At 35.1% G+C, this 19,126-nt stretch overlaps 1 protein-coding gene across 7 annotated transcripts in view; it reads left to right on the forward strand.

The window, feature by feature from the left end:
- KMT2E (lysine methyltransferase 2E (inactive)) overlaps positions 1–19,126 on the forward strand; it is a 99,969-nt gene that overhangs the window by 73,108 nt on the left and 7,735 nt on the right. For all 7 annotated transcript variants that reach the window (XM_036247607.1, XM_036247604.1, XM_036247610.1 and 4 more), the window contains 6 exons: positions 4,829–5,093; positions 6,232–6,330; positions 15,311–15,475; positions 15,807–16,115; positions 18,458–18,712; positions 18,876–19,020. In XM_036247607.1, coding sequence (XP_036103500.1) covers positions 4,829–5,093; positions 6,232–6,330; positions 15,311–15,475; positions 15,807–16,115; positions 18,458–18,712; positions 18,876–19,020 — 1,238 coding nt within the window. The remainder of the gene's footprint in view (positions 1–4,828; positions 5,094–6,231; positions 6,331–15,310; positions 15,476–15,806; positions 16,116–18,457; positions 18,713–18,875; positions 19,021–19,126) is intronic.

A 19,126-nucleotide genomic window follows, 5' to 3' on the forward strand; every position in this document is an offset into this window, starting at 1 on the left:
GTATTATTCTGTAAAAGGTAGCAAAATACACTGAACAAACTTTGCCTTTTTAAACTACAACACTGATCTTGTTTATGTGAGAATTTTTACCTTTTATTTTTTATTTAGGTATAATTGGTACACAATGTTACATTAAGTCATATTAGTTTCATGTGTTTGATATAGTGATTCAACATTTTTATATCTTACAACCTGATCTGATCATCACACTAATTCTTATCATCATCACAATATTATGAACTATATTCCTTCACCTTTTTCACCCATTTTTCTACCCTCATACCCTCTGGGAACCATCCCGTTGGTCTCTGTTTCTGAGTCAGTTTTTGCTTTGTGTGTTTTATTCTTTTTAGATTCCACAATAGTGAAACCATACAGAATTTGTCTTTCTCTCTGACTTATTTTACTTAGCATAATATCCTCTAGGTCCATCCATGCTCTTGCAAATGGCAAAATTTCATTTTTTATTACCGTATGATAATCCATTGTGTGTTTGTGTGTACATACATACCACATCTTTTTATAAATTCATATATTACTGGACACCTCGTTTGTTTCTGTAGCTTGGCTATTGTGACTAATGCTGCAATGAACATAGAGATGTATGTATCTTTTCAAATTAGTGTTTTCGTTTTCCTCCAATAAATACTCAGAAGTGTGTTTATGGTTGTACAGGTCTATTTTTAGTTTTTTGAGGATCTCCATATTGTTTTCCATAGTTGCGGCACCAATTTGCAACCCCACACAAAATGCAAAAGGGTCCCTCTTTTCTCTCTACATCTTTCCCGGCACTTTATTTGTTGACTTTTTGATAATAGCCATTCCAACTGGTATCCTAAGGTGGTATCTCATTGTGGTTTTGATTTGCCTTTCCCTTATGATCAGTGATGTTGAGCATCTTTTTATAGGTCTTTTGGGCATCTGTATGTCTTCTTCCTTTGGAAAAATGTCTTCTACTCATTTTATTATTGGATTGAGTTGTATAGCTCAATACATGCCTCCTTATGTATTTTGGGTATCAACTGGATATATCATTTGCAAATATCTTCTGCCATTTATTAGGTTGTCTTTTTGTTTTGTTGATGGTTTCGTTTGCTATGCAAAAGCTTTTTAGTTTGATTAAGTCCCTTTTATTTTTATTTTTTTCCAATTTTTATTCATTTATTTTTTTCTACAAATGTTTCTACCTTTTCCCCCCTAGTCACCCTCTTCCCCACCCCCACCCCCCCAGCTTTACTGTCTATGTCCATTGGTTATGCATGCATGCATGTAAGTTCTTTGGTTCATCTCATCCATCCCCCTACCCCCCTACTCTGAGGTTTGTCCGTCTAAACCATACACCTTTCTATGTCTCTGGGTCTATTTCGTTCTTCAGCCCACCTTGTTCATTATATTCCACAAATAAGTGAGATCATATGGTATTTGTCTTTCTCTGATTGGCTTATATCACTTAGCATAATACTCTCCGGGTCCTTCCGTGTCATCTCAAAGGATAAGAGGTTTTTCTTACAGCTGCATAGTATTCCATTATATATACGTACCACAGCTTTTTTACCCACTCATCTATTGATGGACACTTGGGCTGTTTCCAGATCTTAGCAATTGTAAATATTGCTGCTATGAACAGAAGGGTTACATATATTCTTTCTGATTGGTGTTTCAGGCTTCTTAGGATATATTCCTAGAAGTGGGATCACTGGGCAAATGGCAGATCAATTTTTAATTTTTTGAGGAAACACCATACTGTTTTCCATAGTGGCTGCACAGTCTTTTATTTTTGTTTTTGTTTCACTTGTTCAAGGGGACATATCTTAAAAGATAATACGCAGACTGATGTCATATAATTTACTACCCCTTTCAGGAATTTTATGATTTCAAGCCTTATATTGAAGTCTTTAATCCATTTGAGTTTATTTTTGTATATGGTTGTAAGAGAGTGGTCCAGTTATATTTTATTGCATGTTATCTGTCCAGTTTTCCCAACACTACTTGTTGAAGAGATTCTTTTTATATTTTTGCCTCCTTTGTCCCTAAATAGGATCTAGTAGTATGTATATTTTTAAATAATATACAATTATAATCTGTATGGTTTTGCATTCATCTTTTCTCATTACTTTTGTGAGATTTCAATTTGTTGTTATGTGTAGCATAACAACACATAATTCTGTTATGTGTTCATTTCTTTTCACTGTTAATGGTATTTATACATTCCACTATTGGTAGACCTTTAGATTTACAAAAAATACTCCTATGGTTTTATGAACATGTCTTCATGTATACATACTCTCTCCATGGTAGGAACCTAGGGGTAGAATTGCTGGGTTGTAGAATGTGCACATCCTCAGTTTATATTAAACATAGATGAATGACCAGTTTATTTATATTCCCAGTTTTACATCCTTGCTCCACTTTACTGTGGAACTAAAATTCATGCTAATCCATGTGAAATGATGGCAACATTATATATATATATATATAAACATTTTATATATATATATTTTTTTATCCTCACCTGAGGACATTTTTTCATTTTTCGTTCAGATAGAGTGGGAGGGAGAGAGAGGAAGAGAGAGAGAGAGAGAAACATCAGCGTGAAAGGGACATATCAAGTGGCTGCCACCTGCACAACCCAACCAGGGCTGGGGACAAACTGCAACCGAGGTACGTGCCCTTAGCGGGAACTGAACCTGGGTGTCCGAACCGCAGGCTGACACTCTAACTGCTGAGCCAAACTGGCCAGGGCAACATTTTATATTTTTAATTACATTATCCTTGATTATTTTATAAACCCAAGGATCTTTTAATATGTTTGTGATTTTTTTGGCTTTCTTGTCTTATGAATTGCCTAATCATCTTTTCATTTTTTTCTGCTGGGAAGTCTTTTTCTTACTGACTTTTTTGAGGGGAGGGGCATTATAAGTATTTCAGTTAATTTCCTCCTATTCGATATATATATCTTAAATTTTATTTGGTACCCTATTTAAATGCAGAATTTTTAAATCTTCACTTCAGTATCTATCGATGAAAACCCTCTTCCTTCAGTGTGCATCTTTTATTTGATTGTTGAACCAAATTTATCATGATACTTTAAGTGTTTTCCTTTTTTGGCCTTTTTTCCCCCAGGGGTGGAAAATTTAGCAAAATAGCTCTTTGCTTATTACTTAAAGAGACTGTATCCCATAGTGATTAAGAATAGAAGCATTTTCTAATCTGATTGGTTTCCAATCCTAGCTTAGTCACTTATTAGCTATGTAACCTTGGATCAGTTTCTTCATCTCTTTGTGCCTTCGTACCTCACATATATTATGAGGATACTAATACTCACCTAACGGGGATTTTTTTTTTGAAGACTCAATGAGTTAAAACGTGTTTAAAATCATTTCCTTGCACAAAATACATGCTTAATACACATTAGCTGTTGCCATCATTATTATATGCAATTCTGTTATCCTGAAATCAAAGACATCTGGAAAGAGTTTCAGGCTAGTTTCTATTGATACTTAATTTGGGGAGGTGGGAGCTAGACCATTAATGTCTGAATTTTATCCAATTCACAGAATTGGGCATTTTGACCTGTACCTTTCTACCAGTGTTGAAAGTGTGACTAGGTAGGAGTATTAGAAACTTAATACTAGAAAAGTGTTATAAAAGTAAATTATTTTTATTGTGAACAAACATTAAACTACTTAAAACTTGCAAAGTAGGAGGCTTCTATTATTATTTAACACAGGTTTGGGCATGTAGCTTTTATCCTAGAAATGAACTAAATCTTGGTGGTAGAGGTAAAGAGTCCAGAGCATTAAGAAATATTGAGATGAAAAGTGTAGGCTTTGGACTCATACACCTGAATCTGAATGTCATTCCTACCGCTTATTAATTGTGACTTTGGACAAGATACTGACCCTTTCTGAGTTTTCATCTCATCTGTATAATTATCACTGCTGTGAAGATGATAGTAGTTATTTTTCTCTGGTCCGTGGGCCAACGCTCTAACCGCTGAGCCAAACCAGCAGGGCAGATAGTAGTTTTTTTTTCAAGCTTCCATTTGAAAGAGGGAACACTGAAGAGGGACAAAAGGAAGCATTACTTGAAATTTTTTCATGGTAGCTTTTTATTTATTTTTTGTTAATCCTCACCGGAGGTTAGGTATTTTTCCATTGATTTTTAGATAAAGTGAAAGGGAGGGAGGGAGGGAGGGAGGGAGAGTGAGAGAAACATCCTTGCGTGACACATCCATTGTTTGCCTCCTGAAATACCCCAACCAAGGCCAGGGATCAAACCTGCAACCCAGGTATGTGCCCTTGACCGGAATGGAACCTGAGACACTTTAACTACTGAGCCAAACTGGCCATGGCTCAAGGTAGCTTTCTAAAGAAATTTGGTTATTGAAACTATTTTGTAAAGTATAAGAGAAACTAATTAAGGTTTGGTATTTATTATACCTTTTTTAAACTTAGGTTGGATTTAGGGTGAGTATATACTTTATAACACTCTGGGACCACTGAAGTAATTATGGTTTTTGCCTTAATGTGAGCCACAGTATCATTTTACTGAAAAAGATTCGGTTTTAAGGAGTTTTTTCCTATAAACTATTAGTAGTTATCCTTATGATTGAAGGCCCAGACATCAACTTTTATTACATTGTTTTAAAAAGAAAACAAAATTTCTTTGTGATAGTTACTAGGAATGCAAATTAGTGAAAAGTAAGGACTACTTATAATTAGTAATGGCATAAATTTTGTGGAGTTGCAGCTTAAAATGGACTAGAAAATTTTACAGGTTTTTAAAAAATGTCTTGAATGACTATTTAATCTGGTTCTCTTTCCAGTAAGTACAAGGTGGATTGCGCATGCCTCAAAGAAAATCCAGAGTGCCCTGTTCTAAAACGTAGTTCTGAGTCAACAGAAAACATCAACAGTGGTTATGAGACCAGAAGGAAAAAAGGAAAAAAAGAAAAGGATATTTCAAAAGAAAAAGATACACAAAATCAGAATATTACTTTGGAATGTGAAGGAACAACAAACAAAATGAAGAGCCCAGAAACTAAACAGAGAAAGCTTTCTCCACTGAGACTGTCAGTATCAAATAATCAGGTACTGAACTATGTTCTACTGATTCTTTTTGTTGTTGTTAATCCTCGCCCTAGGATATTTTTCCATTAATTTTTAGATAGAATGGAAGGAAGGGGGAGGAAGGGGAGAGAGAGAGAGAGAGATATCTAAGTGAGAGAGATACATTGATTGGACCCCAACCAGAGCCGGGGATCAAACCTGTAGGTATGTGCCCTTGACTGACAATCGAACCTGAGACCCTTCTATCCACAGGCCAATGCTCTAATCTCCGAGCCAAACTGGTCAGGACTGCGCTGCTGGTTCTTAGTGGAATACGTCACAAAGAAAAATAATTTGTCATATTTTAATCTCTTTTGTTTTATGTAAAATGGTTTAAAATTTTTGAGTTAAATCCATTCTGTTATTTAATGAAGTACTTATATTCACAGCAAATCTTTGCAGAATTGAATATGATTTTTTAAGCCTGAGTAATTTAAAAACTTCTTTCAGATTGTACTGTGTTTATAGTCATAGTAAGTAAGTGTTCTTATTCAAAGTCTTAAACCATAAAATTTCCTTTCCCTTAATATTTGGGGTATAACTAAACCAATTATATCAAGGTGACAAGATTTTTGAGAGAAAATTTTCTTTAAAACACAAGATAATTTGGGGGAAAAGATTTGGCCTGTACTTATACCCATCCATTAAAAACTTCGTTGTGTGTCCTGTAAACAAATGGAAGTTAGGGGGGACCATTTAATTGTAAAAATTAAGTAATAATTTAATTTTAGTCATCTCCAGTACCCTGTCTTTCAGGAATAATTTTCCTTAAGTTTTAAATTAAAAATCTGTTGAGCACTTGATATTTGTAGACACTGAGTTTTGTGAAATAATTTGTTTATGTTTTGGGAAGAATATAAACATAAGGGGTATTCTACCATATTTGACCTTGTAGGCTCTATGGATAAGAACATTATTGACTATACCTTTAAAAAGCAAAATTGATTTTGAAGTTTCTTGAATTAGGAAACCCCTTTTAAATTTCTGAAATGGATTTAAGGTAGGCTTGTAATTTTTATGTGTTGAACTAGTTTTAGTTGGAAGATACTTAAAATAGTTCATTGCCCCTAGTTACATGTGAAGTACTAGTTTCCATAAAGCAGTCATTTTCATCTTTCAGGAACCAGATTTTATTGATGATATAGAAGAAAAAACTCCCATTAGCAATGAAGTAGAAATGGAATCAGAGGAGCAGATTGCAGAAAGGAAAAGGAAGATGGTAAGTTGGAAAGCTAGTAGCTGCTTCATGATGTCACTTGGGCTGACAGCTGTTCTTATAGTAATTGTTGCTGCCTTTGTGAGGGCTTTTACTTCGTTTAAAATTAGGAAACCCCATGTGCCACTGAGTATTTGTTTGGCTTTGTCATTACTATTCAAGTTACTTCCATGAGACTTTTGTATTTTTATTGTATGTTCCTCAGACATTTTAGAATGTATAACATTTAAGAAATTATTTTTTAACGTTTTTGAAGCTGAGAATTATTAATAAACTTTAATCCAGAATTACTGTTGCAAAATGTCTTTTATTAGTTAAATGTATCCTTTCTCTTCATAATTTAATGTAAAACAAAAATGGATTTTTAAAGTTTATAGCACCAAATAAATGGCTTATGCAAAAAACAAAAACAAAAAACCTTCTATTTGGTAGCTACTATTTCTGCATCTCATACTGCTATCATAAAATAAGGGTTTCATTAAAATAAGTGTAGTATTTATATTCCTTGTATTTGTAAATATCTGTATAAAAAACGAGGACAAGATATTTTCTTACTACCCATGATAATTTAGCAATTGATACATTGTTTAGTATCGTTAAGAAGGTATTGTATTACACTTTGCCCTAAGATTTGAAAATGACTTCACACAACTAATGATCTCAGAATGGTTGTTCTGTAGTCCCTTTTATTTCATATGCTCCCTTATTTACTGTTTTAGTGATTTACATGGAATCTCTGGTCACATACTTAGCGGTAGAATCTTTGGAATTAGGTCATTATAGGCCTACAGTAAATCTGTTTCTGTTTTATTGCCTTGATAATCATTTCTCTATAGTACTGGATTCATTGTTGATGTTCAAAATTGTGAAAGCAATACAGAACTCTTTCATACTCTCAGAATAGAGAGAGGAGAAAAGAAAAATATAGAAGAAAACATTGGCAGAGGTTGTAAGTTACCAAAAAAAAGTTCTTCCTCTACCTAAACTAATTACATTGAACTTTTTGCAAGTAACATAAATTACGTTTACCTACCCAAACAACCCTTTCTTAACTAGATTTTCATATTGGACTGTTCATTCCACAATTGCCAGAGTCTTGTATTTGCACTGATTCTGCAGGAACTTTTAGAGTATCAATTTAGGGGACCCTGGTTTCTGTACTAGGCATGTCTAGTAGGAGGAACCTCTTTTATAAGTGGTTTAAAGGACTGTTAACTGCTTTGGAAAAAAAAAATGAAACAAACAAAAAACCCCTGGAGGTTTGTTCTGTGCCCATACAATAATTTTATTCAGATTGCATTCTGTTTAAAACTTTATATTAGACTATGGGCTTCTTTAAAAATATATCCTTCTGTCAATTCTGAGAAAGGTAATGGCACTTAGAACACCCTCATTTCTGATCCCGTAAAGAAATAGTGTCTTTTTGCTGATGCTGAACATGGTAGAACTTTGGATAGACACAAAGTCTTACTTGGGAATCCATTTTTGGTCCTGATTTTGCCTGTTAGCATGCTATATTAATATATAAGGATACTTCATTTTTGTATCAATTTTAGCATATTCATTTTAGTATCTCAGTGAGGTGGCTGTGCAGCTGGGTATTTTTCAGAGGAATAAAATGTGGAAACTTGAAAAAGTGTAAATGTTTAGAATTTGGTATTTTAAAGGGATATGAAATATTTTAAAAATCTCTGCCTTCTTGCCCTGGCCAGTTTGGCTCAGCGGTTAGAGCATTGGCCTGTGGTCCAGAGAGACCTGGGTTCGGTTCCCGCTAAGGGCGCATACCTTGGTTGCAGTTTGTCCCCGGCCCTGGTTGGTCATGTGGGTGGCAGCCACTCGATGTGTCCCTTTCACGTCGATGTTTCTCTCTCTTTCTTCCCCCCTCCCACTCTATCTGAACAAAAATGGAAAAATGTCCTTGGGTGAGGATAAAAAAATTAAAATCTTTGACTTCTTGACCTGTAAGCCCTCGAAGTCAATTGCAGTATCATTTCTAATTGGTACATTTGCTTTGATGTTTCAATTATAGAATTTTTAGATATATTCAAATGGTTGTTTCCCTTGCCAAAAAATAGTGTTTGTGAGGACAAAATAGTTGGTTTTGAAAAGTTTAAATACTAATTAGCATTTATTTTTCTAGTGTTTGCCTTATATATTGGTTAGGTTAACATCAGTAGTTGGAAAGGTAGGGTCAACTCCTGAGAAACTTATGTCAAACTGATGTAAATTTTCTCCTATGACAGGACAGACTTTATCTTTATGGGTATAATAGGAAATACTGACTCTGTGTGTTCATGAGATTGGGATATAAAAGGAGTCAGTCATCTTCTCCTCACAGATAAATACTACATAGTGTTCATATTTTTTTAAAAAGCTCATCCTTTTGAAGTATAGCTTGAACCATATAAAATTGATTTAGCCATTTTTACCTACACAAATGTCATTTTCATATACAATCTAATATTTAGCAATTTGCTCAGTCTCCAAAAATTGCACTACTATTTTCATTGCTAGCTTGATCCTTTTGGTGAGAATGGAAGATAATGTCTCTGCCTTCAGGAGCATCTACAAAACAATTATAATGCAGCAAGAAGTGTGGTAAAGCAGCTAGAAATATAACTACAGCTGGGGTGATCCAGAGACCATTTCATCAACTAGGTAGTATCTATGATGGGCCTTATGAGTAGGGTTTCAAGTGCAGATTAGCTTATAGCTAAATTGAATGGAGTGGATGGTAATTTCTACAGGGGAAGTAGCCTGGAGGTAGTTATAATTGAGATAAATCATATTTCGCTGATTATAGGCTTGTTATTTTGTAAGGGGGGGGGGGGAGATAAGGATGGTTGATGATTTCATGAAAGAATGTTTATTGAAATCTATGTGGCCAGGGTAGAAAATTGTTCTTTTATTAATATTTCCCCTTTTCCTCCATTATAGTTTGTCTCTCCCCACCTCCCCCCTTAAAAAGTTGTTACCTGCCTATAAAGCAAACTTGTGGCTAAATGGTATGGGACTGAATAGATGGTTATTGGACATTTCCTTTTTAGCTAGTGAAATACTTCTTAGGCAGTGGGTTGGAATTGGCTTGGGAGATTCTTACAATCAGCCCAGTTAAGTTATGGCAGTTGAAACAGTGGGCTTTTTATACTCACCAGAGTCCAAAACCAGGGTACTGCTGAGTAGACTCCTCCAGGTACATTATAGTTGAGGTGAGGTGAAGTGGCTATAACCTTCTCAGAGGTAAAGAGAGCGTGCAGAAGGGGATTAGATATAGGGAAGCTCACCTTATTTTGTTGAATTAACAAATCATCAATTAAAATGCAAAACCTTTTGAAAGATTTCAAGAGGCATGTCCCCCCTATTTACAGTTCATGAAAAGAACCTTCTTTATAGTATCTTTATTAAATATCATTATATAATCTTTATTTAAATATATTATCTTTAATTAAATGTCTTTAATATATTAAATTTTCAAAACATTTTTCCATAACCTTGTGTGAGAGTATAGTCTCAGTTAATATTTGATGGCCTTTTATAGTCAGGTTTAACTGGAGTCCATGGAAAGTGGTTCAGCAGGATAGAAATTGCAGAAACAACACAAGGGATATGAAGGATAGTCACCTAGGTATGAGATTCTTGAACTTGCCAAGCAGCTAGGATACTCTTGAATTAATTATATGTCACTAGGATGTAAAGTACATAAGGGCAAGAATATTTAGTTTTTTCATTGTCATAAACTCAGCTCCTAGGGTGGGGAGGGTAAGGCAGGCATTTGAGGAAAGACACAGGCTGGTGAGTGTGAACTAAATGAAGCTTCTTTATAGCTCAGGTTGTGCTCTGGAGGCCTTGCCAGGATGCAGGGTTCCTCGTTATTTTATCAGCCCTCATCCTTTACATTAAAAAGTATTCCACAGGCCCTGGCCAGTTTGGCTCAGTGGTTGCGGACCGAGTCCCAGGTTTGTTGCCTGCTAAGGGCATATACTTTGGTTGCAGTTTGTCCCCACCCCGGTTGGGGTCATGTGGGTGGCAACCAGTTGATGTGTCTCTCTCATGTTGATGTTTCACTCTCTTCCTTTCTCTCTCCTTCCCGCTCTATCTGAAGATAAATGCAAAAAAGTCCTCAGGTGAGGATTAAAAAATATATATATATATATATTCCACAGAACTCATATTTAAGATGTTTTGTGAAAAGGAGAGTTCTTGTGGCCAGTTGAGGTTAGTAAATGGCATACCATGTTTCCAGTTTTGAGATTCCCAGTATATATGATGTGTTTAAAATCTTGAGAAATTGGCCCAGCTGGTGTGGCTCAGTGGTTGAGCGTCGACCCATGCACCAAGAGGTCGCCGGTTTGATTTCCGGTCAGGGCACATGGTTGCCCTGCCCCAGGTTGTGGGCCTGGTCCCCAGTTGGGGGCATGCAGGAGGCGGCCAATCGATGTTCTCTCTCATAGATGTTTCTATCTCTCTCTACTTTCCTCTCTCTAAAAAAATCAATAAAGAAAAATAAATATTAAAAGAAAAAAAACCTTGAGAAATTGTTAGCTATGGCCAGGTGGCTCAGCTGGAGCATCATCAATTCCTGGTTGGGGCACATACTGGAGGCAAGGTTGCGGTTCAATTTCTGGTTGGGCCACATACTGGAGGCAAACAATCAATGTTTCTCATTCACATCTATACCCCCCCCCCCAAATAAATAAAAACATATCCTCAGGTGATTTTTTAATGAGAAGAAAATGTCAGCATTTCTAAACTTGCGCACTCTTGCAAATTGCTTTTTGTGGTAATACCTTTGACATCCTAGATTTTTATTCCATGGCACATAAAAATGCTGAGAAAACACTGTACAGAAATCATGCTGTTATAATACCTCTAGGAAGTGACTTGATTAAGAACATCAGAAGATGCAAAGGATAAATTTGAATAGTAAAATTATGGAGAGTAAATTTATTGCCAGCAAAGTCATCTGATGACATATTGTCCATCTCATTTTTCTCTCCTTATAGCATGATTAAGTTGATGCTGATTACTAATTTTAATTTTCTAAGGCCCTTTTTTCTCTCATCATAGTTTAGGAATTGTATTTCCAAAGATGAGTAATTGATATTGTATGTAGCATTGAATAGTAAAAGGGAACCTTCTTTTTTTTTTTTTTTACAGGTACTCTGTTCAAACAAAATGAGGACATTTAGCTTTAGCTGCCCTGTAATAAAGATTTCCAAAAATTTAAGTACTTTTATGTTTTCAAGTAATGAAATGAGACATGGTTATAGAATATACACAATTCTTACTCACTTAACAAAAAAAAAGAAGGCAAAGGAGCCTGTTTTGGAGAAGCTTTCATAGAGGATAGGCTGCAGGGAATATATGAAACTCAAATAGGAAACAATGCCACGAGGATAAACTAAATTGTCATGTGGTAGAGAAGAAATGTAGATACCACCACAAGCCATACTTACTATTTTGGAATGATTTTATTGCTAATCAGTCTTACCTAATTTTTTTTTTTAAATTAACAAATTATCCTCTTAAAAGTCCTGTTCAAAAGGATAAAAAAATTTACTTGAGCAAGGAATATTTTTCTCTTTCAACGCTGTAGAGTAGGGTAACATGGCAGGTTGGCCCTACCTTTCCCCTTCCCTTTACAAAGCAAGTGATTTTTGTTATTTATTTTTAAGAAAAGCTCCTTCCTACCTGATACCTGATATCAAGGGAAAAAATTAAATCACAAGTCCCTAGATGTCTTTATTTTGTTTTCCTTCTCAATTCTTATATGTTACTACTAGCAAATTTCCCTTGAAAGCTACTATACATGGAGCATCCAGTTTATAAGCTTACAATTACTGTTTCAAATTACCAGATATCTCTAATTGGGGCAAATTATAACAATTACTCAAATGAAGTCATTTGAGTTGCAATATTATATAAAATGTTAATTCATGTTCTTTATTATGTATCTTTGAACTATATGGACATTAGGTTTCCTACATTTGTTGAATAGGAGGCTTAGATAAGATCTCCATAATCTCTTCCAAGTATAAAATTACACATCAAGTCAAATCTGTGCTCTAGTGTGTTTTTACATTGAAGTACAAAGTTGAAATAAAAATTCTAGGAATTTTTCTCAAGTGATAAAATTCTATAAAGGAAGTATTATTAGGCAGACTTTTCTTTTGCTTATAAGAAATGACATACTCCATATTTACTGTTGTATAACTATAAATTATGGTATGTCATAGAAGCAATCTGTAGGTAGATCTCATTAGAGATCCCTCCTAGTTTAGTTTAGCATCCAACACTCCAGCATTAACAGTGTGACAAGAAATAATGTAGTATTCCTGAAAGGCAACCCTACTGATTCTAATGCTGTATCAGAGACTACCAATTGTCCAGCTCACAGATTTTTAATAAAATGACTTTGAGGTTTAGACTGACATAGGCTTGGAATGAGACGTGGTTATAGAATATACAGGTCTTAGTACCTTATGTGATAAGTATGATCTAAGCTACATCAAGCACAGATGTTAAAGTCTGTAGACAGTCTGCTAGGTTTAATTAGGGTTCCTAATTTCTCTAATTCCCTAAACAGTCAGCTGTAATTACTTCAAACTATACACAAGATTGTTATTTTTCACATGGGTGGTAAATTTTCATTCATTAAGTAGATACTGCATATTTGGTTATATATCAAAGAATGTATTAGATGCAGTGGTGAATATAAAAGCTGAATGACATGAACATGGAGGAATTTAAAACAAAAGATCAGTGCACCGATTTTTCTCATGTAGAAAATCAGACATCATGCATTTCTAAACATTTGTGTTTTAAGGTGAAGCTGGGTTAAAGCTATTAGGATAGTCATTTAGTGCTTTCAGTTAACAATTGTAGTAAATGTAGGAAGAGTTATGCTTTATTTTGCTTTATGCAGATTGTCAGTGGTTGTTCATTGGAAAGAGTAAATCAGGAGCCAGGAAACTTGAATAATTAATTATAGCACTGCCTTTGAGTGAGTCACTTAATACACAGGGACTTGGATTTCTTAAACGGCATAGGACTAGATTATTTTTTAAGATCCTGACCAGCTCAAAAAGATTAAGTTATCTCTAAATAAAGGATTTTGCTTTGACTATCAAGAAGTTGTATTACTTATAAGAGAGTTCAGTTTTTAATTGAGTTTGGTCTTTACATAAAATAATTTTATCTCTGACCCTCATACTCACCATATCCAAAACAAGTGAATATTGGACTATGTCAAAGGAACTTCTTTTGACATAAATTCATATTCATCTTAGAAAATCCTGGATAATCATGATGTAGAGAATATCTTCATTGAGTGCCTGGCTTGTGGGTAATTTTTTTAAACACATAAAATGATCTTTGCTAAGGCAAGTAAGTTTGTTTCTTCTCAAAGAATGTACTTTTCCCAGATTTATTTTAAAGAGATAAACACAAGGAATAATAAACAACCTTCCTTCCCCTCCCCATTGAACAGGTGAAACAATTACGAAAATTATCTGTTTTCAGTTAATCCAGATGACTAAATTTAGGGTTTTAGAAAAGCCATGATATATGGGGATCTGAGGTTTTTATAGAGAGCAATAAGATAAAAGGGGGTTGAATAAAGTGATTTTTAAAAGACCAGGGATGAATTATCTAAGGAAAGAATTTTGCTTTAAAACTCCCACTTCCAGTAAAAAGTCCATTTTTTACTTGTGCTATTTATTTAAGATGCAGATGTGTCTCTATGAACGAGTAATCTTACCTCTTTAGACCAGTTTCCTTACCTGTAAAATAAATAGGGTGAAGATAACACATTTTGTGGGAGAGGCACATTTGCAGCATAGCAATTTAACTACTTAGAAACTTATAAGCATCCTCAGAGTTTTGTTGACATATTATGTTGTCCCCCTACTGAATATTACAAAGAAAGAAAAATATAGAAAAGAGCAAGTAGTAGGTTCGAGAGTGTAGATGTCTGGTATTCAAATCTCTGCTTATAATCACTGGAACTAAAGCTCCAATGCTGAGAAGACCATGCAGCCAGAACCTGAATTTCTGATCTTTCTTCCCCACATCAATAACAATGGAGAAAGAAACACAAATGGAGTGGCGCCTCATGGCCTGATTCTTTGATTTGGAGAACTGAACAGTTGATGGACATTCTTCCTGTTCCTTGCTGAAAGCTGAAGCATTTGCTAGACCCACTGGCCAAGGCTCTGGGTCTTGGTTTTAATCTCTCTCTGAAGAGAATTGATGCTCAAAGGAACTCTTGCTATTCCTCAGTCCGATCCTTTAACTGTCAAGAGTAAGAGCAGAAAGTACAGGAATGCCCTATAAGAACTAAAATGGAGGGCAATAAAGCCAAAGTAATAATTAATAACTCAGTGAAGTGTAAGTATTATTATTCACATTTTATAAGAGGCTCTAAGGTTAATTAAGATTGTTAAATTGCCTAGGGTCACAGAAATAGTAAATAACTGGTAGAATCATAATTTGAACCCGGGACTTCACAATATCCAGCTACCATGTCAGTCATAAATTCATTCCTTAAGTTTATATGAATTTAACCCTTTTCAACATAGGGACTTAAGATCGACTCTTACTTAAAATGGCTGACTTGTATTACTGAGAAAAAAATGTATTTTCAGTTTGGTAAAGCAAATATAGTGTTTGTTTCTAGGTTTTGGGTTTTTTTTTTGTTTTGTTTTTTTTGAGGCTTTTTGTTTTGTTTTGCTTTACCTGTAATCCCATAATCATGCACGTGTTCCTTTCACGAAATATATTTTTGTCGGAGTTTACCAAGATGTTTGGGATTCTGAAAGACCTCGAATGAATATAAATGTGTTCCCCCATATCTACCATCAGTAGAAGTGGTTTGCTAACAATATCATAAAATTTATTTTCTAAATTTGCCATAAACATTTGGACTTTTGAAATTTACTTTAGATCAATGATATTAATATCACTTAAAATTTAAATTTAATAGACAAGAGAAGAAAGGAAAATGGAAGCAATTCTGCAAGCTTTTGCCAGACTGGAAAAAAGAGAGAAAAGAAGAGAGCAAGCTTTGGAAAGGATCAGCACAGCCAAAACTGAAGTTAAAACAGAATGTAAAGATGCACAGATTGTCAGTGATGCTGAAGTTATTCAGGTATTATTATTCAGGTCCAGTTATATATTTACCCTTAAACACTTTACAATAAAATGTCCACACCTGACTTGCATTTATAAAGAATTTTTATTGCCTGATATTAGCTTTTCAATAGCACTTTTCAAATCCTATGAGAATTTAGACTTGATATTAAGATTACTTTTGTTTTTGAGAACATGAAAATTTTTAATTATGTCAATTTGTATATATTGGGATTCACAAAGATATTTGAGGAAGTTAGCTTCTGAAGTAAATCAGTGCTATTAGAGTTCAACTTCTCACTTATATAAACATAGTATTAAAAGTTCCATTCTGTTATATTTTGAATTAGGAACAAGCAAAAGAAGAAACTGCTAGCAAGCCAACCCCTGCCAAAGTGAATAGAACTAAACAGAGAAAAAGTTTTTCTCGCAGTAGGACTCACATCGGACAGCAGCGTCGGAGACACAGAACTGTCAGCATGTGTTCGGATATCCAGCCTTCTTCTCCTGATACAGAAGTCGCTTCACAACAAAATGATATTGAAAATACCGTCCTTGCAATAGAGCCAGAAACTGAAACTGCACTAACAGAAATAATTACCGAATCTGAAGTTCCAGCACTTAATAAATGTCCTACAAAGTACCCAAAAACAAAGAAGGTATGACTGTTAATAAACGTAAGAACAGTTTCCTATGTTAAATATACTTGTTTTTAAAATTCAGTATAGAACATCTCATACGGAACAGAATAAAAGGCATAGTTTTAATACTTGCTAGTTGTTTTTATACTTTTTAGCTAAGAAATGAGAATTGCAATACTATAAAATCTTGCAGTTAATATAAACGTTTATTGCTATCAGCACTTGCTTTTAGTATTGCAAGTCAGGATTTCTTTAAATAATTTGCCTACCATATGTACTTAATTTACACTCATCAAAAATAACTGGTTTAGATGTTATCCCTTTCTTTGATCTTTGCATTTTTAAAAATAAATTCCACATTATAGGCAGATTGTAAGAATTAAATATGAAGCAATTGTGGAGTTCCATAGAACATACTAAGAATGTGTGAAAATTCATAAGGGAGGACAGTTTTAGATCAATTAATAAAAATCTTGCCCAGCTGGCGTGACTCAGTGGTTGAGTGTCAACCCATGCACCAAGAGGTCACCAGTTCGATTCCTGGCCAGGGCACAGGCCCAGGTTGTGGACCAAATCCCCAGTGTGGGGCATGCAGGAGGCAGGCCAATCAGTGTTCTCGCTCATCAATGTTTCTATCTCTCCCTCTCCCTTCTTCTGTCTCTAAAATTAATAAAGAAAAAAATTAAAAATAAAACAAATCTTTGAAAACCTGTTAAATTTAATGAAGCAGTTATGGGAAACTATTCCCTGAGATAAAAGCCCACCTGCATTCAAAAATAACCAAAACATCTTTATTAAGCTTCTATTTTAATAGAGTACAGCAAACTGGATGGAGCAGAGATCCCAAAGTGGTAATCCTTAGGCAATTTGGGGAGGGGGAGAGATCGTAAGTGTATCCTCCTCCTCACACACTTCTATATAAAAATATTTTGAAACCTAATTTATCTTGTCTTTGTTCTTAACAAATCCAGTAGTTTGCAGGTATTGTGAAACTGTAAGAAAGTATACTTAGTAAACATCTAGGATGAACCCTGGAGTATACTTCAATGGCGAGTCAGAGGGTTAGAGAGGAGATCTAAGCACAGGTCTGTTTAATTTGAAGTTTGTGCTCTCCTTATTGTTCCACACATCTTGAGCAAACAAGTGACTGGCCTTAAAAATACGCAGTTATTTTTGCCCACATTGGAAAAACAAAAAAAGTAATCTCAACTTCTCTGTAATTTTGATTAGTGAAAGGAAAAACTCACGTTTTAAAAAAAAAGCTACTGCCCTGGCCAGTTTGGCTCAGCAGTTAGAGCACCGGCTAGAGCACTGGCCTGTGGACCAAAGGGTTGAGGATTCAATTCCAGTCACGGGCATGTACCTGGGTTGCAGGTTCAATCCCCAGCCCTAGTCCAGGTTGTGCAGTAAGCAACTAATAAATGTGTTTTTCTCATTGAAGTTTCTCTCTCCCCCTCTCCTTTCCTCTAAAATAAAAAAATATATATGTATTTTTTAAAAAGCTACTTTCTTGATTACAAATATGACATCATCCCTGCTTGTTAACTATTACTTGACTAAATGACTGTGGTGCTATAAATTTAAATTCCGGGTCAGATGCCTTAAATCAATATTGACTGTCAGTGCCGACAGTTTTTTCATTTGTTTTTGTTTATTTATTTATTTTTTTCCTCACCCGAGGACATTTTTTGTTCAGATAGAGTGGGAGGGAGAGAGAGGAAGAGAGAGAGAGAGAAACATCGATGTGAAGGGACACACCGAGTGGCTGCCACCCTCACGACCAACCAGGGCCGGGGACAAACTGCAACCGAGGTACGTGCCCTTAGCGGGAACCGAACCCGGGTCTCTCTGTACCGCAGGCCGGCGCTCCAACCGCTGAGCCAAACCGGCCAGGGCTGGTTTTGTTTATTTCTTAATGTATATGCACTGGTCTCGTCTGGAGATTCTGATGAACAGCCAGGGTAGAAAAGTGCTGCCCCAAATAAGATTTTTCTAAAAAAAGTGAACATTTTATACCTAGAATAGAAGCATTAACAAACCTAAATTTAATGTTTGTGTTTTTAAAATGGTGCTGAAGTCTCCTAGATTTTACTGTTTTATAAAAGTTAAGTGTCTTGTTCTTACACAGTATTTTGTAAAAGAAAAAAAAAAAAAAAAAAAAAACTAGGAGGAAGAGTAGTGATAACCAAGGAAATGTTGAATGACTTATGATTTTGTATGGGGGGCATCATATAGGAATGATTACATTACTCAATAGAGCATTTTAGGGAATATATCAATTTCAAATTGGGTATTAGAATGTTCTATAGGAGAACCTGTGTAATTGCATATATAGTGATCCAAATTTTTCTTTTCTCTAGCACTTGGTCAATGAATGGTTAAGTGAGAAGAACGAGAAGACAGGAAAACCTTCAGATAGCCTTTCAGAAAGGCCTCTGCGCATAACCACAGATCCTGAAGTATTAGCTACACAACTCAATTCTTTGCCAGGTCTCACTTACAGCCCCCATGTATACTCTACTCCTAAGCACTATATTAGATTTACTTCACCATTCCTTTCAGAAAAAAGGAGAAGAAAAGAACCCACTGAAAACATTTCTGGCTCATGCAAGAAGGTAAACTTATTTTGGATATAAAATTCTACAATGAGCCAAATGTCAGTCTCATTGCTTACTACCATGCCTGGTAGTGAAATGCTTTTGGAATCGGCTCCACATTATAGGCTATATAAACAGCAACAAACTGATTTCTATTAATTTATTGTTTGTTGTATTTCAGCGATGGTTGAAACAAGCTCTAGAAGAAGAAAATTCAACCATTTTACATAGGTTTAGTTTACCCTGTCAAGAAAGATCCAGAAGTCCTACAGTCAATGGTGAAAATAAAAGTCCACTACTGTTAAATGAAAGCTGTTCCCTTCCAGGTATTGTTTTTTCAGTATTGTTTTAATGTGAAGAATATGGCCAAATGTGTATAACCTGATGTAACAGGCATATTCTAGTTATTATGATGTACTTCACAAAAGAAGC

Source organism: Molossus molossus, unplaced genomic scaffold, assembly GCF_014108415.1.
Source record: "Molossus molossus isolate mMolMol1 unplaced genomic scaffold, mMolMol1.p scaffold_m16_p_7, whole genome shotgun sequence".
NCBI lineage: Eukaryota > Metazoa > Chordata > Mammalia > Chiroptera > Molossidae > Molossus > Molossus molossus.